A 25271-nucleotide genomic window follows, 5' to 3' on the forward strand; every position below is an offset into this window, starting at 1 on the left:
GAGGTGGGGAGAGAGCCTCTCCCTGCAGGTGTGAGGCTGGTTTCCCTCTCTCCTTGTTTCTGGACTGAGGGATGAGCTTGGATGGTGTGATTCATTTTCTCCATCAACTCTTCTGAGTTGTTCTGTACCACACCTCCATCTGCTTGAAGCAATCACATTGCAGGCACATGCACGCACTTGTAAGTGCACGCACATAAACACACGGAGTTGACACAAACACAAACCCTTCCCATAGGCTGTGAAAGCAGATGTTCAAAGCAAAAAGCTGCTCAAGATTCACACACACAGCTTGTCTCTGACTGGCGCAATCCATCTTATATAAAGATGCCCAAATTTCAGTCCCAAATAAATTCAGCAACACCATCATCAGCAACAGTCAAGAGAACATGGCAAATTTATTTTAGCAGACATTTGGACCAGTGACGTGCGGTGAGGTTGGTGGCTGGTGAGAAACTGACACTACATAAGTCAGATTTACAAATACATGAACCCAATAGAGAAGCTTAAATCACCATTCAATTGGCAGCTTGCACATTGACTACTGGTTGTTTTACATATTTCATATCAGCATTATTTACACACACATAGGTAAGGTACATATTTGATTCTACCGGAAGCGTTTCAGAAGCGGAGCGCTCGCGGGCTTCACTTGTGAAAATCGCGAGATCCCGCAATAATCTGTGTAACAACACGGATGTATAAAGAGAACAACAAACACATAAAAGGTTACTTTACCTGTCCGACGTTGAATTGCTGTTGATTTGGTCATATTTCCCTGTTTTTTGAGACATTTTTAAGCTTAGATATATAATCTTACATGTTTGTGGTCAAAGCAAAATATATGAAGAAGAGAAGTGTAGAAGAAGAGCAACGACAGAACAAGCATAAACCCGACCCGTGGGCTCTCGCCCGCCCCCTTCTTTGAGGCAGAGGTACTGTTTGCCTCTCTGTGCTTTTTCTCTGCGGTTTAATGTCAGATCAGCAACTAAATATGTTCTACACAGACGTGAACATTACCTGTTCTATGTAAAGAAAGGACATATAATAAAAGTGTCTACAAATATTACAGTGGTGACAAACAATGAGAAAGCAAAAGACACACGCTCAACCCAGTTAGTGAGGGATTCACAGTCTGAGGTGAAGAACAGCTCGTCACTGCCTCACCTCACCTGTCTCCTCTGTTTGAACAGGACATGCGCTAATTCAGCAATTTTGATGATAAAAATGCTTGAAATGATTGGAATCACACAGAAATTACATTTATAGCACAGATCAGTAGAGAAATATACATTTTTATTTTATTTTATCATTATTTGTTTTAACTTTTCATGATGACAGGGGAGGCTCTGCCTCACCTGCCTCCCCTGGGACACACACACACAAACACAAATTCATATCCACCATCCACACACACAGGCCGGGGTAAGGACCTTTTTGTAGCCTCTGCTGCTTCAAGCGCCTTGTTCTGCTCTGCGTTCGTCTCTGACAACAGTTTTCATTTACTCACAGCAAAAGGTCAGCAGTACTCTTTTACTGAATCACAGTGCAGGCAGGGATGTGTAGAACACAGCCTGTCATTTACCCACTCTCACCCAGTGGCTCTCCTTATTCCTCTCCGTGAGACAGGCTTGTCCATTAGATGGGCCACCTGGCAAACGCCCTCACGAGACATTATCATACATTTTTTGCCCTGATGGCGCTTCTAGGTATTCCACTAAAAGCTACAGGATTAATGAAATCAACACCTACCATGCAAAAGGAGGAATGCCAGTGCCCCCCCCCCCCCCCCCCCCCATCCAGGCTTAAAACACCAGGTTGTTTCCTGCAGGGATGTTTCCAGAGCACAGGGTTTCAGACGATTAGATGAGACCTCCTGCAGGGAGGTAGTTCTTCAAAAGCTCAGAGTGATCATGTTCTAATTTTTGGCTTATACTTATCATCCACCTATGCATGTACACATATATTTATGTACAAGTGTGTGTTTGTGTGCACGCTCTCTTAAGTTCAGTAGGTCAGGTAAAAGATCTTACTTCAAGCAGTAAGCCTGCTTCTTCACTTTCCTCCAGGGTCACTCTGTTGGCTACATGCGTCAATGACACAATACATTACACACATAAAGTACAGAACTAATGCAGATTTGTATCATCCATAGATGGCTGGGTGGGTTTGATATTACCCCAGCATTAAAAAGAGAGAAGCTGAACAGCCGACAACATTGCAGCAATAGTTGGATCATGTGCCTCTTATATTTATATTTTATCTCAATTTTCTCTTTTTCTTCTCTCTAGCTCTAACACGCACTACTGTAGCTGCTAAATGTAGGTCAGTCCTGTAGAGAAATGTGAAAGTGAATAGTAAATCAAAACTGTGTATCGGCCGACGCCACATCAATGCATCCCTAAGGCTGCTGGACAGCACATGAGCTAACTCATAGCCATACCCGTGCGTGCACACACACACACACACGCACGCACGCACGCACGCACACACACACACACACACACACACACACACACACACACACACACACACACACACACACACAAAATTGTGTTTGTGGTGAAAAGATACAGTGCATGTGTTGCATAATTCATCCGGACCAAAGAAAACAGTCATTATCAGAATTCCGCTATCAGGCCACTCCTCACTGATTCTGTTTCAGGTGTCAGCATCACCTTTGCATAAAATCACCTGGGAATTGCCTGAGTGAAGTTTGCTGGTGCTTCAAATGACACATGTGTAGGGATTTCCATGTCTCATTCATCCCATTGCACCTGTCTCACTCTCAAATACACACACAACACCAGCTCATTTGAATGCAGGTTGTACCCTCCTGTGCATGTCCTGTCCAACTCGCTGACGCTTGACTCTGAGAATAAATAAATAAATAAATGAATAGGCCCAGAACTGGACTATAGTCTGTACATAACTAAATCAGCTGTGACGTCCATTTCTCCTCAAACCGGTGGCTCCTGCAGCACTGCACCGGTGATTTATTTCTCACCTTGTTTGCGTAATTGACCATGTGTCAGTTTGCATTAAAGGCAGATACCAAGGTTACCAGAGAGGACAGAAACACAGCCGCAGGCCCTCAGACCTACAATTTCATTCAGAAGGCAAAAACAGCTGAGGACATTGGGGACAGTATCTGTCTTCCCACAGCAGGCACAGTCACCGGACAAGGATGTCTTGATACAAACTAATGTGCTTTGGCAATCAAAGTCCAGCTGGACAGCTGTAACCATTGCAATGCTTAACGTTGTTAATACCTCCCTGGAGAAGGAGAGGAAAAGTCAAAATTGTTCTTCATAAATAGGGTACTGCACAATTTCCTTCATTTTAAATAACATTAATTTGCCTGAATTGTGTGGACTGGTCCAAACTACATTTCCTGGCCGTGCGTGACGTCAACTGTACACGACAGTTTCCGCAATTGAACACGTGACGTCAACGGTACACGACAGTTTCCGCAATTGAACACGTGACGTTTTGTTTTGTTTTGTTTCCTGGTTCGTGATTTCTCTCAGCTCCTGTATCTTCACTCAGATGCAGGACGACGCAGGATGGACAACATCCGCTTCTACCTTTTGACAACTTTCCTTTTTTACACCTGCTCGGCTTCAACGCCGAATTTTGTCCTCCTTTTCGCAGATGATTTAGGTTTCGGGGACTTGGGCTGCTATGGACACCCCAGTTCCCTCACTCCAAACCTGGACCGCCTTGCAGCGGGAGGACTCCGGTTCACAGATTTCTATTGCACCAGTCCCGTCTGCACCCCGTCCAGGTAGTTAAACTGTCTGTCGTTCACGCAGGACCGCTGCTGGTTTATTTAATGTACCGTTAAGGTGAGAGGGATTATCACTCCTGGACAAGCAAATCATTTCTATGTAGACACGATTTAAAATGTAAAAGTCCCGCTAAATCACGTTAATTGTTTGCTGTCTGACTTTAAAATGTGGCTGCTCACCTGACCTTAATCATTGGTTCAAGAGCAGGCTGAGGATTCAAATTGGCAGCCAGCCAAACAATAATTATGTAATAAAAAAAAAAACAACGCATGTTGTCACAATTTGATAACCACTCTGCAAAAAATATATTGTGTCTCACAATGTGGCTTACATTGACTTCTTTAATGTATCACATTATAACTTAGTAGTATTTGTTAGAGCATATTATACAAAAACAATGAGATACCAAAACTAAATCAAAACATGTCAATTCATCAACCACAGCACTTGTACAGCAGTATTGTTCAACATATTTTGAACACAGTGAGTCATGGCTATTGAGCAACGCAATCTGAAACAGTTTACATTTCTTAGACGTGACTTTAAAATTCCACTATACATGCATGTTAGAAAATAGATATATGGATTAACTATTATTCCTTTGCTTTTCATATTCTGCACTGTTTTCCTCCTTCATCCTGAACCTTAGTTTCTCTGTGTGTAACAGCTGGTTCCCGATGAAGAATATCTCCATGTTCAAAGAGATTTGTAAATTACAGTAATACATGCCTTATATTCTTTTAACCACATTTTGCAAAACTGATCTCTCTAGTCAACCCACATTCTACACTTTCCCATCCTTCCTACCTCTCTTGAATAACAGCCTTGCTTTGTTTCGATGGCTTTCCAGGGCATCGTTGTTGACGGGGCGATATCAGACCCGCTCAGGTATCTACCCAGGAGTGTTGTACCCAGGCTCTAGAGGCGGTCTTCCTCTAAATGAGACCACCGTTGCTGAAGTGTTGAAACCTGTGGGCTATGCTACTGCTGCCATGGGGAAGTGGCACTTAGGAGTAGGGGCCAACGGGACGTTTCTTCCAACCCGGCAGGGGTTTGACCAGTACCTGGGGATCCCCTACTCCCATGACATGGTCAGTACAATTGAATTTAGTGCCAAACTAAAATGCTTAAAAGTTTTGAAAAGTAATCTGTGCTGGTAATTGTTAAAAATAGCGTAATGTGATTTATTTTCTGCAATGTCTATTTCATTTTTTGTCTATTTTTCTTCTGTCTCACTCTTTCTTTCCCAGGGCCCCTGTCGGAACCTGACTTGTTTCCCTCCAGATGTTAAGTGTTTTGGATTCTGTGATGTTGGCACTGTAGCTGTCCCACTAATGCAAAATGAGGTCATCAAGCAGCAGCCAGTCAACTTCCTCGATCTGGAAAGGGCTTACAGTGATTTTGCAACCAGTTTCATCACCTCCTCAGCCAAGAAAAAACAACCGTTCTTCCTCTACTATCCTTCCCATGTAAGCAAAAAAGACAGTCTTTGATGGTGTACCCCTCGAGTGAGCCAAACAACATTTACAATCGGGGCCAAATCAGAGCTGTCTCCTGGTCGGTTAAAGTTTTTTTTTTTTTAAATGCTTATGTCCACGTGAGTTTTCAAACGTATGTAGATAGATTATGGTAGTGCAGCGAGACAGTAAACTCATTGTTCTACTTCCTCCTACAGCACACCCACTACCCCCAGTATGCAGGTCCAAGGGCAGCCGGGCGCTCTTTAAGGGGCCCATATGGAGATGCACTTTTGGAGTTTGATAACACAATAGGAAACCTTATGACAACTCTGGAGAAGACAGGAGTGATCAACAACACACTGGTCTTCTTCACTTCAGACAATGGGTTGGTTTTTGTTCCCAGTTTGTTTATATGTGCAAATGAATCTATGGCCTGTGTTGTATTAGTAGTTGCTTTCATACTTTCTTATGCAGACATTTTACTCTCCCTCCTCATAGCTGTGGTACAGTATTGTTCAAAGGTCGAGTTGCATTTTATCTTTGCCCTTTTTTATATTTGATTTATTACCTTCTTATGGTAATGCATTTATTGCCTTTTATCAAATGTTGTGTTTTTCCCGTCTCCGTGTGTAGGCCCGAACTTATGCGTATGTCCCGTGGTGGTAACGCTGGTCCTCTGAAATGTGGAAAAGGCACCACTTATGAGGGGGGCATGAGAGAGCCAGCCATCGCCTTCTGGCCAGGAACCATCAGGCCAGGTCTGGACTCCTTAATCCTCTGCACCAAAAGTTTAGGCTGAGTGATGCTACCAAGTACAAAAGTACCAAGTACCAACAAAATAAAGTTTTCTACACAGACCACTTGGTGTATACACCCCTTTCAAAGACCATACTGGTGGTTTTGCTTATTTCAGTCACGTATGCTAAGCTTTACTGCTGACCATTTTCAAAAGCATACCACAAGTCTTTTCACTGATTTCACTCAGTCCAGTGAATGCAAGCCCATAATACATGGCCTTTTAGTTTAGTGATTGTCGCTTGTTCTTTCTCCGTACGCATCTCTTTAGGTGTGACTCATGAGATGGCCAGCACTCTAGATATCCTCCCCACTATTGCAAGTCTGGCAGGAGCCAAACTACCCCAGGTGATGCTGGATGGGGTCGATATGACAGAAATCCTTGTCAACCAAGGAAAGGTAGTGACATCATACCTCACACTCTGAAGAGATTGAAATGTGAAAAGTGAAAACCAAGCTGATGTATTCATGTTATTATCTCTAATGGTGCTTTCACATGGAATCAGACAGAAGGTAGACAGCAGATGGACAACACTTTGGACGGCCCGAGAAAAACAAACAAACAGTCCATAATGCCATTTTGTCGGACTGTTCGTTTGACAGCAAAATAAAACACACATGAAGATATGTTGCTGTGGTGATGGAATAAAATATATGAAATCAAATGATTTCCTTTCTACTATTTTATGTAATTATTCTAGTATCTATAAAATGTAGCTGTATTGTAAATTCAAACAAATTTCTCCTTGTGTGGGTGAGCTACATAACATCTGATTGTAAATTCCGTCGCAGAGGGCGGTAAAAGGTTAAAAATGTTAAACTTTGGGCGGTAAGCCGTCAACTGTACCATCGCTGGTATGCTCTGCCTACCTCACCTAATTTTAGGATTTTTTTTCCAGAGTAAAAGGGAGGCGATGATGTTCTACCCCACAGATCCCAGTGAGATGTATGGCCTGTTTGCTCTCAGGCTTGGGAAGTACAAGGCCCACTTCTATACACGAGGTACAAGAGGCATCATGTACACAATTAGTTGAAATGTCAAGAAGCATAATCACACAGTCAGAGCTGAGGTATTTTTGACTCCTGCTTGTCCATGTTTGTGCATTCAGGTGCTACCCACAGCAGTACTACCCCGGACCAAGACTGCTCATTATTTACAGTCCTCAAGGCCCACGACCCCCCTCTTATTTTTAACCTGGAGGCTGACCCCTCAGAGGACTACCCTCTCCCCCTGATGGGAAAACCCGACCTCCAAGCCGTGTTGGAGAGGATCAAGAAAGTCAAGGGGCAGTTTGAAGCCTCCATGGTGTTTGGAGAGAGCCAGATATCGAAAGGATCAGACCCAAACTTGGAGCCTTGCTGCAATCCTCAATGTAGCCCCAAGCCCAGCTGCTGCAAGTGTTAATGGAACAAATTCCCACAACCGCTAAAGATGTGGGCCAGACTGGAGGTACTGCACTGATTATTGCCACAAAGTTGTCCTGTGAAAAAGCTGATTTTGTAATTATCTGATGATGCATTCCTACTGGACAGCTACAGTATAATTACATAATTAGTTTGTACTGAACAGTAACATGGCAAACAATCTGTTTCCTCAATGAGGAGATGATTTTCTTAATATTTATATTGACTACATTGAAAACTAATGTATTACACTGTACTGTTTATTTCCAGACTATTTGAATACATGTTTTATTCCTACAATTTTCACCTCAACATTCTTTGGAATCATAACATTTTGAATAGATGTATGGGTTTTATGTGAAATGCCTTGCAATCACACAAACAATAAAGAGTGGATCTGAACAATAAAGACAACAAAAAGGTTTCGGACATCAAGCATATATTTTATTCATAAGACCAAACCCATGACGAGGCAGAGTGATTTTTTTTTTTTTTTCTTTGTCATTTTTTTTCTTTGTTTTTCCCTGGAATTTTCATCAATTTTTACAAGTCCTTGTTTTTAAAGATACAAGATAGGATATGTTTGTTCTGTCACATAATGTTTTGCTCTAGGTATACAGTGAAGAATCTTGTTAATGTATTAAAGTCAAAAGTTTGGTTTAACTGTTAGTGTATGTCTGAGTGGCTATATGGGACTAGATCATCCTCAGAGGTTGTTTTTGTGTAGCTGTGTGGAAAGAACGGTTTTAACTGGGCTGTGATGAGATAGGAAAACATAATTAGAAGCAAATAGATACAGATCAGTGATGGGTCACACTGTTGGAGCTCAAAGGTGATTACTATAATCGGCAAGATGCAATAATAGTTTTCCAGTGGAAGCTGACTCGGTCACTATTCAGCTCTAACAGCAGATCGGTCAGTAGTTTGGTGGGTGTGTGTCACACTAATGAGGTCACATCTCACAAATGTGCCCTAAATGTGCTGCTGAAGCCTGTCTGCAGAGAGTTATGAAGTTGGCAGGAACCCAAAAGCCACCTGTTTCACAGAGTCAACATCTTGTGAAGAAACTTAAGACACTGAAATAAAATTATTGCAGATCACAGATTTTTACGTTTTTTCTTTCAGGGGTTTTTGTCTGGTTGTGATCTTTCTTTTTGAATTTCTTTTTTTAATTAATGTACATAATATTTCATAACATACTCAACATAAAGGACACAACATTATCTTAGATTCGCTAGTATATATACATGATCTAACTGACAGCGATACATATGTAGATAACACCCTACCTCCCTCCTGCCATGTCAACAGTGAATTGAGGTGTTTGTTCTTGTGGACTATGACTGAAAGCAGCAGAACAAGATGCTAAATAGTGTCTGAAAGAACAATGGGGATGGTCTGATGGGGTGGTAAAGCCTGATATTTCAGATGACTGAGTGCATTCATTGTAAATATAACCCCTCTCCTGTATATAAGGTGCTGGACTGTAAGCTATGGTATGCTACAACAACCCCAGAGTAGGTTATTGTGAAATGTGTGAATGATGCTTCAACCTTTGAACTAGACTAAGAGCAATAAATGAACGTGGGAAGATGTTGCCATCCCTTTTATCCATCATGCTTTAAAAACAAGATCCAAGTCTAACCGTTTACATAATTATAAAACCTCCCTTTTAATGCTTTATTAAAGGTTTGATAACGTTGTGATACCAGGACCAAGTATTAGCAGGACGCTCTCCCTGTACAGTAGGCACACTGCAAAACAGTATTACTGACACGTGGCTACCGGTAAGTCATTCCTTTTCCCTCATTGAAACTGTCAAGTCAAAAGAAAATGGAGACGAGGACGTCACTGACAACCAGAGTTAAACAGTCGGAGGTGTAAGAATATGGCTTTTCAGAGGGCCTTTGCTTTCTTTGACCTGAAACTCACATCAATCATAGCAAAGCATACAGTGATCTATGATTTGCAAAATTTAACAGTTGAATAATTTCCTATGAAAGCTCCCCAGTGTGAAGGTCAGCAAGCAGTGCAACTTTGAGGACGGGACAAAAGTAAAACGGTTCTGCCATATCATCCAAATGTGCTGACACGTACTGTATCTAATCCAAGCTGAATAAAATATCTGCGTGGCAAATGACATTCAAAGTTCATTACAAGTCATTACTTTTAAATCTCTTACACCTGCAGTTACTCCTGTCAGAGTGAGTCATTAATACCCACAACAAAACAAAATCCCCTCCATCAGTCTCAGCTGTGAGTGTTTCTTAATTAGTCTGGATGAGGCGCCTGTATGTCTACTTTCTATACACCTATTTACAACACACACTACGTCTTGTACGCGACACAAGGGTAAGATCGGACCAAGGACAGTTCACTGCACTCTCTCTACTTTGCTCCAATGTCACTATCGGTAGAAATCAAATCAGCAGTTTGCCAATATTGAACAAATACATATTTACAGTTAATCAAACACCAACCTCTGGATTCTACACCATTCCCGTATTGATTGTTGAGCTGCTTGCCATTCTCATGGATATGTGTATTTCTTAGTGTGTCTGTGTGCAGTAACCCTACTAGCCATGCAGAGTGAAACAGCAGTAGTAGGTATATTGTTTTCATTTCAAAAGAGGAACCCTTAAATAAACAGGTGCTCGGCATCTTAGTTTTATATCATAGAAAAAGATCAAAGAAACAGGCAATCAATCCATCTAGATGATGGAAATAAACAAAGAGAGAGGGATGAATGAAATCAGTCAAATGCCTAGCATACTGTAGAAATTAAGATCTCACAGAAGAGTATTTTACAATGGAGAGAAGACCCCACTGACAGCGCCCTCTGGTGGCAAACCTGATGAACATACACAAGCTGCGGAGAAAGAAGGTGGTCGTCATGGCAACACTCCTTACTCCAGGTAGATGTCCTCGGTGGGGCAGGCGTACTCAAGATGTTCCTGGTAGTACTCCTGGAAGGCTCGTCTGTGGAAGAGACGGACAGATGACTAAAGACGAACCTGCCAGCTATTAGAAGACAGCCTTCTATCCATCTCGTAGTAAAACATTTAACACTGAATAGAAGCAAGTTCTGCCCTTGTTGGGTCTGTTCCACAGAAACACAGGACCTAAAGCTGATTAATGAAACTGTTCTGCCCAACCCATGCTCTGCTGTCTGCCCTCGCAGAGACAGTGAACTATCTGTGTCTTCAATTATTCAAACTCAACATGGCTTCAACCAACATGAATAAGCTTCCACATATGCACGAACATAAAGGGCTACAGTGCAAAATAAACCTGGATCTACCGATCACTGTTGCACTACAGATGAGAGTGATTGGTAGTAAAGATGCACTTTCATCCAGGACTTTGAGATCAGACTACAATAGCAACCCATTAATGAGCACTTCAAATATGATATAATTCTCCAATCTCTTTTAATGGCTGTTAGTATTTTCAGCATGTTGACAATAAAAGTGCATACAGTTTAAGTGGAGTAAACATATCAAATCAAACAACTTGACAGAAACCGTGCCTTGTTATATGTTTGATGTAGAGTAATTGATGTAATAATGTGATTCCACACTCACCCAACACTCTCTGCTACAGGTCGCATGGACTCCTGGGATACAAACACGTGGCAAGCAAATCTGTTTAGCATTGGGTGCTTAGTGATGAAGCCAAAGTAGCTGCAAAGAGAAGAACAATATGATGAAATCAGTCAGATGTTACACTGTACGCTGCTGACACGAGGGCAGAAAACCAATGTGTTTGTTCACCAGTTGTTTCTCGGATGGCATCCACAGAAGGAAATGTTTTTCATCTGGAAGAAGTGACTACATCTGTCATACTATTAGATGCAGAGACAGACAGGAAGAAAGAAAAAAACTATCAATGCCACATTATTTCATATTAAAAGGAAAGACTGACTTTGGATTAATTATTAAGTAATTTATGATTTGTTTATTTATGTTTTGTTTTTCCATACCTCATCAAGGATGTCATATTCATCCTCCAGGCTCATGATCAGTTTCACTCCTTGCAAGCTAATCTCCAACTCACACAGAGAAGGAGGTCGCACATGTACTGTCCGTTTCCTCGATATTGCAATCTAACAGAAAATATTTTACATGTCAAAACATACGGTGCATACAGTATGCCATACATGATTGGGTCTGTTTTGTGTGATTGCACATGTTTTGTTGTTTTCCACGTAGCTTACCTTCTGCATGGCGGCACAGAGAATGCCGTTGCCTTGATGATAAGGAACCTCAACAGACCCCAAAAACTGAACGCTGAAAGTCTCAATCCATGCTGGATTTCGTTTCATTCCTACAGGGAGCAACGTGGACACACACATACAGAACATGTGATTTTTTACCCTAACAGAGAGGCAGAGGAAACAACAGTTGATGTGTCTCTTTACTCACCCAACAGCTCCTTAGACTGGCCTATGACCTCATGGGCATAGAAAGCAGGAAATATGCCCCTCTCCCCTGTCCGCATGTTATAGCCTCGGTACCAGTAGTCATCCTCTTCTTCCTCTACATATAAAGGATCATCCACATCCAGCTCCAGCTCATCTGCATGTCTGGGAATGAACCTGCAGAGAGCAGCAGAGAGAAGGAGGACTAAAAAACAAAAACCACTGTTAAACGTGACCTTACATGGTATCGGTGCTGCTTGGTATCTTATAGAGTGGAGGTAATTTGATCAGGAAGCATCTGTTTGAGTTTCAGGTTACTCCCATTAGAGAGCAAAGAGAGAAGAGGGATGAAACAGCTGACAGAGAAAGATTGTGGGGTGGGTGGAGGGAGACAACAAGCTCTAAATGTGGGAATGTACTTACTGATAGAGGACTGTGGCAAAGCAAATACATAATGATACATTCACAACACGTACTTGTATACAAAGGAGGTGCATGTAGCTTTCCCTCTAGCTCGCACACACACAAGCACAGACACAGGTGGTGGCTGATGTGATTATTACTGGTCATCCTGCAGCTCTTGAGCTCAGCTTTAGCTTGGACATCGGCTCTCCTCCCTAACACAATTAGTGAACTCTCGAAAGAAATATTGTTTTGTTTATCTTCTCAAGGACTTTTTTCCCAGACACAAAACGGTAATTTGAAAATTGGAGCTAATGGCATTCACAATTCATTCCACCATACCAATTCTACAATCGATGAAAACAACTATTATTTTTTGCAATCTTTACCAGCCGTGACAGCATGTGGCTGATATTGCTTTCATCTTGTGAGTCTGTGTGTGTGTTTGTCATCAAGGTAAAATGCGGTCTTGGAGACACCTACTGTAGCGGGAACTACTGCAGAAGCAGTTTTGAGTACTCTGCCAGGTCTTTATATGTCTGTGGACAGATTTTGTCCACGTGATAGCGTGAAAAACATGCAAGACACTTTACAGGTTTGTAGTTGAGATCAAAATGAAGACAGAGTTCGAAGATAGTTGTGGTCTAAGCAAGGACCCTGCAAGTAGGAAGGTAGGATGTGGGGAAGGGGCCATTGTCTCTCCCACTATATGCCCCTGGACTGATTTGGCGAGCTAGCTGGTGTGATCTTATCGCAAAATCGCAAAATAATTATAAATATCATTGTTGGAGCAATTCACATTGCTCCCACTGAGGTCCCATTATTAAAAATGAGTGTACTGTAGATTGTCTTACCTGTAGACTGCCCTGTGTGTCTGGTCCCTCTCCTCTCCATTGATGGTACAGGAGAAAAGTCCAAAGGACTCTGTGCCTACATGGTAAACAGACACCAGTTACACTGTTTTAATGCCCTGAAAACTATTTTATTTCAAATAGAAAAGGTAAATGTCCAAAATAAAATACAAATAATATTTTTTGTTATTTGTTCTCAAATAACCTTTATGTGAGGAAGTCTAAATGGAAGCTAATTGGATTTGTCAAAAAAGAAATAGCAACTAAAGTCCTTGTAATGAGCCTTTCATTATGCAAATCCCCCTTCATTATGGACATGAATCTTGAAGCGAGAGCACTGATTGATGATGGATGTACTGGGAAGTAGAGCCCTCCCATAGGTTTTGTGTGGGCTCCCTGATAAATTTAGATCACATGTTAATGTATAATGCTGACAGTTAAACCCTAATGCCGTATATATTCAGTCTGAGGGCGCTGAGTGGACAATTTTAGCAACAATGCTCCTGGGCCATTAGCTGTAGGGTAAATTATTTACAGGGGGCTTAAGTTAAAATAATAGTTCCACATTTTGAACGTTTATTTTCTGCCTAGAGTTAGATGAGAAGATCAATACCACTTTCATGTGTGTATACTAAGACGCTACAGCCAGGAGATGGTTAGCTTAGCATAAAATCTGAAAACAGGGGAAACAGCTAGCCTGGCTCCATCCAAAGATAAAAAACAACACCTTTGAAGATCACTTATTAACAAACCAAAGTGTAAAAATGGCAAGTGTTGGTTTTATGTGCATTCTGAATGAAACACAAGATATACTTTGTATACTGAGTTAGCTTTAGAGGTGCTTACCTTTGGACATCTCTTCATATTTTCAGTCTTAGTTAGCTTAGCTACCCATCTCCTGACTCTAGTTTTGTATTTAATTGACCAATATAAAAGTTTTATAGATTTTCAACTCTCAGGAAGAAAAATAATATGTGTATTTCCCAAAGTGACAAACTATTCCTTTAATCCCTAAAAATCTTTGATTGCAAGTACATATTTGAGAGTTTTACGGAAGGGTGCAGTGTCTAAATAGCTTTTTGCGCAACTTACTGGAGGAGCGGGAGGTGCTGTTGACGAACACATTGAGGAACTTCTTGGAGAATGGGAGGTCAGCTTCAGGAGAGGAGTCCTCAGAAGAACTGAGAAGTTCTGGTCTCACTTCCTCATCATCTCGACCATAGCCCACTTCTCCTGTCCCCAAAGGCTCCTCGTCACATAGTGTGGACAGCTCACTGTCATCACTCAGAACGGAGGTGCACCTGATAGGACACAGTTTGTCCATTTCAAATTTCAAATTAGGGCTAGAGATCCACAAGTACTGACAGACAGCTTGATTCACCACTAGAAGGCACATCATTCTGAAGTAGTGTTTAATTAGAGCATTTTAAAGAAATGTTATACAATATTAGCTCTAGTAGAAGAATTATGCAAATAATATTCAAGTTGCTCTGCTCAGTTTATACACAGACTCACACATACTCCATTTTATATTTAGCTTCCACACATTTCACTCATTGTCAGAGCATACCTTCTGAGGCTGACTAGTTCCAGCGTAGTATTCTCATCCACCACTAACGTGTACTTCATGGAGTCATAGGCCAGTCCATCATCTGCATTCGGCTCCCTTAGAGCCAGATCTTTCTCACACAGTGGGAGGTCATGGTCAGGTAAGGGACGGTCTTGCACACTGGAATCAATAGGTGGTGAACTGTCAAGATCTAAGTCACTACCCCGGTAAGACTCCTTCCTCAAGCCACCTAGGAATGGGTAAGAGTCTCCGTCATCCTCCTCTTCGTCATTGTCTGTGGAGTAGGTAAGGCTAAAGCAGCGGTTAGTCTGGGCAGTGGGTATGTCCAGTGTCAGGCTGTGTTTAACCTCGGTGATACGCTCAAGAGATGCTGAGGAACGGCTCTTTGGCCTGGGCTCCATCTCTCGTCCGTCGTCCTTGTCGCTGACCACACTCTCACTGAGGCTCGGCGAGTCCAGATCCTTCCTACCCTCCAGCATCATCAAGTCATTATTAGGCTCTTCATTTTCCTCTTGTCTCCTGGCGTTCTTAGATAGTTTGTCTGTGAAGTTCTTCTCAGAGTCTTTAGTGGTATATTTGGAGCTGAAATCTGTGGGTCCCCTTCCGTTGTTGGCACAGTGCTCCAAGATCAATGGGATTATGGTGTCACCAGTAGGGTTGTTCATATACAGACAGGGACTTATCACTGCTCCTTCTTTTGAAGTCTCCATGCTCTTTCTCCTCTCTCCTGGCTCCATCATATCCTTTCTGTACCCCTCACCTTCCTTCTCTTCTTCCTCTGATCCCTCCAATTCTGATTTCTTCTCTTGGTCCTCATCATTGAAACCATCTCCCTCTCCAATGTCTGAGGATGGTGAGATGGTGTCTGACACAGACACTTTCCTCTTGAAGCAGTCCTCAGGACAGCTGATTGGGTACGAGCCCTCTGAGATCATCCTGTTGACCAAGTTGCTGAGCAGCCACGGTGAGTCTGAGTTCTCACTCAGGTCGTCTTCGCTTTCTGATTCGGAGTCTCCCTCACTGGTTCCATCATATTCATCTGCACTGGGCATTAGCCTGGGTCCCACTGGCAGGTAGAAGGAGCGTTTGAAGCTCTCCAGACTGTGGTCTGGTTCTATCTGCAGCACCATCTGTCTGGACAGACTGTCCTCACATCGTTGGGCTGGAGGCAGAGTCTCATCTGGGTCAGCTTGGTGCTCAAAGGACAGCTCATCGTCCACATTCTGCAGCCCCATCAGAGCTTGATCATCGTCGTAGGACTCAGGAGGTAAGATGGGTGAGTCAACAGGGGATGGTGTAGCAATAGTAGGTGAGGGTAGAGGCGAAGGAGAGGGAAGAGTAGACCCTTCTTTGATTGGGTCAGGCTGGCCCAGGAGTAGAGATGCTTTGAGTCCCACAATGCCACTGTCCTGCTCTAATTCTGTATCCAGGTCCAGTTCCTGGTCTGATGTAGGCGAGCTGGCCTCCTCAATGGAGTTGGTGAGATGAGATGAGCGTCCACTGCTGCTGTCATCACTGGTCAAATCCAGCTCTGTCTCTGAGATAGAGGAGATCATGTTGGAGACCACGGGGCCTCCACAGGCAAATGCTGCCTCCAGCTCCCCTTCAATGTCAGAGTCAGAGCCAGGAGAGCTGAGGTCCTTGTCCTGGTCTGAAGTCATGTAACCCTGCTGGTTCATATCTGCTATCCCTGGGTCTGAGGAAGGTGAGGTTGAGTCGTTAGCTGCAGCTTCCATGGCAGAAACTGCTGCATCTGAACTGTTGGAATGGCCAAGAGCATCTGAGCGACTGGAGGACACATAGCTAGAGAAGGAGGCGGGTTCAATGGAGGGGAATTCCACATATGACGACCGATTCTCCTTACACACCATGTCGTACGTCTCCTTACACATGAACTCCACCTCAAAATCTTTCTCCAGCTCCTCGTCAGACAAGGGTGTATCGGCACCGTCGTTGGCTCCCATGGGTGCAGTGGATGACAAGCAACGACTGGTTCCATCGAGGTCTAAGTCATTCTCAGGCTCCACACCTGACTCACTGGTGATCGTATAAGTGTCAGTGGCACGCCGGTTTGAGTGTTTGTGATTGTGGTGACTGTTGAGGTCGTGGTCCACCTCTGTGTCGGAACACTGGGAGTGCTCGTCTACAGAAGGTACTCTGGTTGTCTGAATTAAAGGGTCTGCCTTTGGCTCAGTGACGTCACCAGAGCGAGGGTGGGTCTTGTGTTGACCAAATGAGCCTGTGAATATAAAAAGGTGAGGGGAAACAAGAAAGGCCATGAGAGAATGAAAATACAGGATGACATTGAGGATTATGGAGAAGATGTTGTAGAGAATGAAAAAAGTCAAAGGTGACAGGTCATAAGAGTTGTGGAAACAATTTGGACAATTAAAGAGAGGACATTAAAAAAAGGGCCTAAAGAATAACAAAGAGACATTTTTCTTAAATTCATAATCAGTTTAGAAAAAGAAGATGTTGGATGAGCAAGTCCAGCAAACTCTTCATTTAGAAACACAATCATTTGATTCCCTAAAGTAGACTAGTGCAAAGGGCTTTGTATGAATCAACATGGCTGAACAAGTATAATTCACATCACATCACTTCCGTTAACATCACGGCACTACACGACACTGATGATAATGGAATGAGCTCTAAGCTTGCCAGGCTGGCCTTTTTGTTACCGTATTCGGGCCTCTCCCGCCTGTTGCCCTCCATGTCGCAAAGGAGGGGCCTGTGAGGGGATTGGGGGTTCCCGCCCTCCCCTGTCTGTTTTGGTGGAGTACCTTTGCTCTGAGACCCTGGTGCCTGGGAAACTGGAGAGGCTGGGCACTGGCCTGTCACATGGCTACCATCCTCCAGACACGAGTGGGTTGGAGACAGACGACCTGCAGGTAGAGAAGATATTTATTTTCAATGTAATGCCTGCAGTGTAAGGATTGTTTCTAATAGCGGACTTTATTTTAAACAAGGCAACAATAAACCTGCCCATCTGGGACAATCAATTCACAAATGAAAAATTTGAAAAACAAAAAAATAAAAAACCTTGAAATACTTCAATATCTAATGTGGTGTGCATTGATTGTTGTGGCAAGTAATTAATATCTCTGCCAAGAGATAACAAGATCGATTGTGTGTGTGCGTGTGTGAGTGAGCGTGTGCATCTGTCTGTCCACGGCTAATTTTATATACTGCTGCAACTGGATGTGTGAATTAGTTAAAGGGTCCTGATGGGCAGGTGGCACATTGCATGGTGTTCTCTGCCATAAGTGTATGAATGGGTGTGAATGGGTGAATGATGACATGTGTAAAGCACATTGAGTGGTTGGTCAACAGTTTGTTAAATTTGATTGTTTTCAACGGTGTGTTTAGCAGCTAACAGCTAACGGAACTACCACAAATGAGGGCATTCCCACCGCTCAGCTGCTGCCAGAGACACAGTTATTCAGTGCATTTTTATTGGGCATCAACATCAAGTTTACCCGTGCAAAAAAAATGTCCCCTTGCGCGATTAATAAAGTACCTATTTATCTATCTATCTATCTATCTATCTATCTATCTATCTATCTATCTATCTATCTATCTATCTATCTATCTATCTATCCATTGTCTAAAAGGTAGACTTGAAGCCCAAATAAATGCTTCAAATCACGGTCATACCCTGAGACAGAGCTGATATGTGATTAAAATGAGAGCATGTCTGATGAGTGAGATGTGCGAATGAGAGCCAATTGTGGGTTGTATTAATTCAGTCAAACATTACAACATTGCAGACACTTCTGACTGAGTGCACCTTTCTAGTTTTTTATGTTTAATTGTTTCTTTCTAATTGCCTCTCTTGAGAGAAATCCATCTAAAAACCATTCAAGGCAAAGCTTTGATGTATGTCATACAGAATGCCTTATCTATGATCAGGACATAGCTAATGTTGGGTGTACTGCATCTAACATATGAAAAGCGATGAAGCAACATAATTCCTGCAACATGCAAATTAATTACATTTCTTTCTGATAACATCTCCAAAGATTAACCGAAATCTTGTCAGTTTTAATAAGCTGCATCTTTTGTGAAGTATCATGTGTAGTAGACTAACAAATAAATTAAAAGAAAAAAAATGTGTTAATACCCAAATCTATAGAGATAATTGTGTGTATTTACCCTGTGAGGTCTTGCGTAAAGAGTCCTGCCAGCTTCCTTTCTTTGGGGACAGACTGCTGTTATTGTTAAGTGAATCCTAATGAGAAGAGAGAGAAGGAGATATTCATAATAATGTACAGTACAATTACAAAGACTAAGAATTAAACATAATCTGTGTTTCGTGCGTGTTTAGGACCACATCTTCAGGCTGCTTACCTGTGACACAGCAGTGGTGAGGTTTAATGTGGTGGGTCTACTCTTCAGTGTGCCAAGAGTAGGGGAGAGAGGAGGAGAGGCAGAGGGGGATGGGGGTGCATCTGGATCAACCTCTTCATCGTCTTCCTCTTCCTCATCATCATCGTCATCCTCGTCATCAATCATCTCAAACTCTTGGAAGTCATCCTGAAAGGAGCATACTGGGTGGTGCATGTCACTCTTCTCCAGAATGAGAGAGTCCTGGAAGAGAGAGGGAAAGAGAGAGACTTGTAATGGGGTACAGAGGATAAAGTAAAGGATGCTTTATACTTTCCCACCTTCAGCCTATTTCAGACAAATTAAAGCATCTCCTGCCCTGACAGCAGAGGGGAAACTATTATGTAGTGAGCCAACACAAAGGTAAAAAACTGCTACCTTCAGTCCACTGCCTATTACTTCCATTTTCATTTTAAAGCTTTGCCAAGAACAGGCCTGTCTGAGAGATGAATAGAACAAGGAGAGCACAGATGGACTGCATGCAACACAATGTTCTTTGATTACAGGGCATTTGTAAAACACAGACACACACATAAAAGCACTGTAGTGGGCAACACCGCAACAAAGTTCACATAAACAACCATAGCACATTTTGGGTGTTTTTTCATGCAGCCTAGGGTATTGTGTGTGTGTGTGTGTGTGTGTGTGTGTGTGTGTGTGTGTGTGTGTGCGTGTGTGCAAGTCTGACTACATGTATGTGAGTACATAAGACATAGAAGCTAAGTGCAGGCTTCAGCATCAGCACTTATTATCCCCGTAAAAAAGATAAAGGTGAAAAGGTTGAACTAATTAAGTCACTAAATGCAAAGCAGAGCAGAACAATGGAGTAGTCTTGAGGATGGACTGTTTGGAAGAGAGAGGAGTGAGAGATAGTGTGTATGTGAGCAAAAGACGAAGATGAAAGAAAAACATAGGAGGGGAAAATAAATGAGAACGGATCAATCAGAAATCTCTCAAGTTTCAGCTGGTTTACCGGAAAGCTGCGCACTTAATGATTTTGAGGTTTATCAGACCACACCTCCAAGAGTGTGTACATGTTGCAATGTAGCGGTGTAGCTTTAATGTTTGCCAGATACAAGGTGTATTTATGGTGTGAAGTTTATTGGTCATGGCTACTTTTGGAACTGTTTAATCTCTCATCTACATTCAACCTTACAGAGCAGACAAAAGTGACAATACGAAAATGTCACGTCATAGTTATCCTGGCCAAAATATTTATCATTCACAATGTTATCCTGATGATGATCAAAATATGCTTAAAACTCTTAAATGACAGTAAAACATACTGGAATTGCTCAACCTTACATTTGTTTGAGAAACAAAAAAATGTATTTATTGCATGACCTTTTTTTTTAGTAAACAATGTTTTAGTGAAAAACTAAAAAACTTATAATTAAGTAAGTACTCATAATTCATAAGTTCCCTTGCATAAAAAAACATACATGAATAAATAAAAACAATGACATTGTGAGAATCAGTTCTTTCTTATGTGTATTAATGAAACTCATTCAGGTTTTCTACCATGATAGCAAGCTAGAAAGCTTTTTCAAGTCACTTGTGACGTTCACAACTATCCCAATGATAGAAATTCACCACGATCAACGTATTGTGACAGTTTTCTTAATCACGAGCCACGTTTAAGTCCATATCGTCCCATCCCTTCTCACACTTATATTAATAAAAGCTGCTACATCATCGTTTCTATGGACCCTACCATAAACATTTCTAGTTGTTTTTTTTGTGATCATCCCTTCCCTAGTTTGAATTTGACAATGAAAACACAATGATTGATTTATTCGACTTTGCAGTTTGAACAGCGCAGCAGTTTCTCTGCCTCTCAGTACAGTCTCTTTAATGGAGGAATCAAAGCTCACCCTCTCGCACAGCCAATACAATTCTGCTGACGCCTGGTGCATGCACTTTATGCCACAGCAACAAATATTAACACTCAATCTATTACCGAGAGAGTTCACATGAATATGCATACCTACATCTAATGAACATAACTGTTTTTTATGTGATTCAGCTTATAGGATGTGAAGAAATGTTTTTAAAGGTATTATGTATGGGCCATGTCTAGTCTTCCCCTTAAGTATTATGTTTTCTTTTATCTTTTATTTCAATGTTTCCTGTTTTATTTTGTTAATTACCTCTCCTCTTGTTTCAGAGTCTTTACTTCCTGCCTTTGTGTGTTTCCCGCCTTTGTGATTGTCTGCCCAGCCCTTGATTGGATCCATTTGTGTGTAATCACCCACAACTCCCCAGTGTATTTAACCCATGTGTTCCCGTCTCTGTGCCAGTTCGTCTTTGTTCCCTGTGTCAAGCGATTTCCTTGTGTTAATGGTCCTGTTTTTGTGATTTCTGGCTGTTACTCCTGACCTCGTCTTTGCCTCATCCCTGCCTGAATTGTTTGCCTGATGACCTGATGGATCTCCTTTGTAACAAACCTGTTTCTGAGAAGTAAAGTCTGTTTTTCTGCACCTTATCCTGCTCTCTGGGTTGTGCTTTTGAGTCCTGTTTTTCCCTGTGGTTCCACAAGTTGTAACAGTTTGGCTGTATGTTGAGAAACCTTTCAGTCCATCATTATAAGCATTCTTGCTTCATAATCTACTGTCAAGACTCACAATGCTGCTTCCTCACACTGACCCATTATAATCCATCACTGGGGATATGTGACCTATAACTCTGTGACATCAATCCATAACACCGAGACATCCATCAGCGAGGTTGTAAAAATGCCACATCTGCTTGGGAGAATAATCTGCACTGTCAGGAGACATCCTTTGGCGAGGCCACCTGACAGACAGGCAGGCACACTTAAAGGGAAAAAAAGAACTATAGATAAGAGCTTTGTGTTGGCGAGAGGCGATCCACATGGTCTCCAGTTCCCAAGGACAACCCATCTAGTCCCGTGACTGTCCTCCTCTGTCAGCCAGCAGACTTATGCAGTCATACTCTCCTGCTGGCAGGGGAAGTGTTGTGAATGAATTTAGTCCTCTTACACACACAGAAGGAAGCATAGCAGAGCGCAAATGCAGTCAATAGAAATTAAATTATTCTAAAGTTAAAATGGTATTCCTTGTATCATACACAGACATGCCCAAATGCAACAAACTGTATTGCTTCACAGTCATAAACACACTTGTGTTTTTTTAACAGCTCTACTTATGACTAACATTTAAACAGTCATTTTTTGGCAAAGAGATATCACTACCAAAAAAAGTCGAAGGTGGAGCAGCAGCTTTTTGATCTCTAATTAGCAGCCCACAGGCTAATGAGTAATTCTATACTGCTTCACATAGTGAGATGACAGCTCCACTATACAGCGCTGTCCTCACTGGGGAGACAAGAGGCTTCGGGTTGAACTGCAGGGCCATCTTGCTTACTGAGCACACCAGCTGACAGAGAAAAACTCTGGACAGATGAGAGAAACCATCTGAGCTTGTGTTTTGCAAATGAAGTGGACGCCAAGGACTGGTAAATCTCAATGGAGGCTTAGAATAAAGTGGTCTTTTACTGTAACATCGAACAGGCAGCGGGGTCAACAAAAAACAGGAAGGGTCTAGTGGAGGTGCAAAACCTCCCGGCAGAAGCCCATATACAACTGTTGAATACAACCATGAATGCAATGCTTCCCAATTACTGCAGATGTTATCTGTTGGCTGGGATCATGTTGCAATCAGTTATTTGTCTGTCTTTGGCATGATTGTATTTGAACACACCTGCAAAGCCATTAGTCTTGGATGACTCAATAATGGAAAAATGGAGATGACTTACTACATCTACACTCATTGTTCATTTAGCTCACATCCTGATTATGAATAAGGTCTTCATAATCGCTATTGTCCCAAATGTATCTCCTAAATTGGTTTTGTTTGTACAATGATACTATAAATTGTGTCTGTGTGGGTGCGCCCACGTAATGCCCATTCACCGAATGTGGCTCGTCATCTGGGTCAGTTTTATGTGGGAGTGTGCAACAGATGTTGATTAGCCTCCTATTAATGGAGACCACCTAGTGAGGGATGACCTCCATCTATCAGTGTATCTCTCAATTTCCACATTTCAAACTAGCCCCACAGCTGAGACACAGACACCACTGCTCTGTCACATACTGAATTATGCATGCACTCATGGTGTTCAATCAGGGCTCTGGAGAGACAGAGATGGATCTTAGAGAGACAGGAAGTGAAGAATCAGGGGCGAGATGCGGCAGAAAGCAGCAGGGCGTGTGTGTGTGTGTGTGTGTGTGTGTGTGTGTGTGTGTGTGTGTGTGTGTGTGTGTGTGTTAATGTGGTACTCAGAGGAAAGATTCAGAGACAAAAAAAGGGAGGGGCTCCCTCTGTTGTGGTCTCTCTGCTTGTTATGTTGATGTGCTCGGTTGAAAAAAAATGAAAGGTCAGGGAAAAAAAAACAAATCACACGGTTGAAAACACATTGTCAAACCTAATCCCCTCTGACATCATGGAGAAAGGAAAGCTGGAGCAGAAATGCAATAGCATTTTGGCATTTGGCCAGCAATTACCATTTTCTCAGAGACATTAAATCAGACATTGAATACAAACCCATGTGAACGATCTTTAATTGCCTGCCTTCTGCTCCGGATGGTAGGATAAGCTATCTTAAGGCATCATGTGTGTGAGTCTATTAGTTTTTGTTCACGTGTTTGTGTGTGTGCTCCTGTCACAAAGTACTGATCTAAAGGGTTATGCAGATTAAGACCTGAACCCCATAACGAATTGGAATTAATCAGAGCTGGGGATTGGGGCCGGAGAAATAATCTCACTGTTTGGTTTGGCTGTTCTTCCTAAACATCAAAGACATGCTGCCCAGTATGGCTGAATCATACTGACATAAAAACCAGAAGCCTCTCTCCTCATCAGCAGAGTGTGGCACACAAGGGAGGGACTGCTGCTGCTGATGAGCTGACAGAGTGTCACCCACCCTACTGATGCAGGCAAAATCAAATACCATGTGAAATACTCGCACAAAATTCTCGGTCTTGCCTTTCTTTCTCTGTTCATGCACACTCTCAGAAGGCAACTGGGTGTGTCCTATCCATCCCATGTCAGCAAGATTACTTCCTCTGGGCAATGATGTAACAAGGACAGACACTATCTCTGCTCTGTGCTTTCTTGTTTGTGAAGAGAGCAGTCAGGGCCTCTGCTGATGTGTGTCTGATTTGTTTGTGTGCATAACGGAAGGAAGGAGGGAGGGAGGGAGGGAGGGAGGTAGGAGGAGGCAGAGGCCACTGATGCATGGTTTACTACTGTATGACCTCTCTGGCACAAGAAAAATAAATCCACCCTTTATAGTCTCTCTTTCTCTGTAGGTCTCCTCACATGCTATGCAAACACAGCTTTGTTACAGAAGGGTTTTGCTTGCTATCCATAATGTGTTTTGTTGGTGGATTAAAGTGGAGGAAGCAAAATATCTAGCACAGAGCTTAAACCCAACCATCCCTGAGCCAAATCCCCGTTCCCAGTCATCTCGACAGAACGAGAGAGAGAGAGAGAGAGAGAGAGAGAGAGAGAGAGAGAGGGAGAGAGAGAGAGTGGCGCAAAGCTTTAAGGGAAAAAGGGAGTGGAGAGGTGGTAGAGAACAAGGGAGGAGGGAATCTGAGCTCTGTCTCTGAGCAACACTCTGCAAAGCAGGGAGGGAAGGGAAGACACATGGGAGGGAGAGAGGGAGGGAAGGAGGTTGTCTCTGCATAGCAGCAAACTGCACTGGGTCACCCACCCTCTGCTGCAGCTGTGGCTCCACGCCACCACCATAAAACATTTACATCCCACAGGATGGAGAGAGACAGAAACACACAGAGAGAGAGAGAGAGAGAGAGAGAGAGAGAGAGAGAGAGAGAGAGAGAGAGAGAGAGAGAGAGAGAGAGAGAGAGATATGAGATAATAGTTCTTAGAAATTGTGTAATTAAGGTCTAAGCTGGTCGGACATTTGGGATGATACAGCTAATGACTCAATTGTTTGCATACACTTCATAACACAGTCACTTGAATAAGATGCTTGGAAGTGCTACTTAGAATGTATATTATATGCCAAGGAGTTTAGTGAATGTTTGCGGTTTGCTCAGATCCAGTATGTATTATGATGATCTGTATGATTATCAGAGTACATGGAGAATGCTTCACTCTGTTCACTACAGCCATGCATGTTTCTCATTTTGTCCCTGGTATTAAATAT

General features: G+C 42.4%; 2 protein-coding genes across 3 annotated transcripts in view; one reads left to right on the plus strand and one right to left on the minus strand.

The window, feature by feature from the left end:
* The first annotated feature begins 3497 nt into the window (after positions 1 to 3497).
* On the plus strand, positions 3498 to 7870 carry arsa (arylsulfatase A). Its single transcript, XM_068722395.1, has 8 exons — positions 3498 to 3784; positions 4639 to 4879; positions 5039 to 5257; positions 5464 to 5633; positions 5882 to 6006; positions 6315 to 6442; positions 6943 to 7045; positions 7153 to 7870. The coding sequence occupies exons 1-8, from the start codon at positions 3564 to 3566 to the stop codon at positions 7446 to 7448; spliced, it is 1503 nt and encodes a 500-aa protein (XP_068578496.1). The 5' UTR covers positions 3498 to 3563; the 3' UTR covers positions 7449 to 7870.
* Positions 7870 to 25271, minus strand: part of mapk8ip2 (mitogen-activated protein kinase 8 interacting protein 2) — a 31587-nt gene continuing 14185 nt past the window's right edge. The window contains exons 3-14 of one of the 2 annotated variants that reach the window (XM_068722394.1): positions 19041 to 19280; positions 18846 to 18921; positions 17474 to 17575; positions 14691 to 16929; positions 14213 to 14421; positions 13124 to 13199; positions 11872 to 12044; positions 11664 to 11773; positions 11430 to 11552; positions 11221 to 11291; positions 11032 to 11130; positions 7870 to 10426 (exon numbers count right to left, since the gene is read on the minus strand). In XM_068722394.1, coding sequence (XP_068578495.1) covers positions 10354 to 10426; positions 11032 to 11130; positions 11221 to 11291; positions 11430 to 11552; positions 11664 to 11773; positions 11872 to 12044; positions 13124 to 13199; positions 14213 to 14421; positions 14691 to 16929; positions 17474 to 17575; positions 18846 to 18921; positions 19041 to 19280 — 3591 coding nt within the window. In that variant the 3' untranslated portion in view covers positions 7870 to 10353. Of the gene's footprint in view, positions 10427 to 11031; positions 11131 to 11220; positions 11292 to 11429; positions 11553 to 11663; positions 11774 to 11871; positions 12045 to 13123; positions 13200 to 14212; positions 14422 to 14690; positions 16930 to 17371; positions 17576 to 18845; positions 18922 to 19040; positions 19281 to 25271 lie in introns of both variants that reach the window. The other variant, XM_068722393.1, reaches the window with a different exon arrangement.

This window comes from Cebidichthys violaceus, unplaced genomic scaffold (assembly GCF_023349555.1).
Source record: "Cebidichthys violaceus isolate CVI_PGR_0920_01 unplaced genomic scaffold, fCebVio1.0.p SCAF_3, whole genome shotgun sequence".
NCBI classification, from domain to species: domain Eukaryota; kingdom Metazoa; phylum Chordata; class Actinopteri; order Perciformes; family Stichaeidae; genus Cebidichthys; species Cebidichthys violaceus.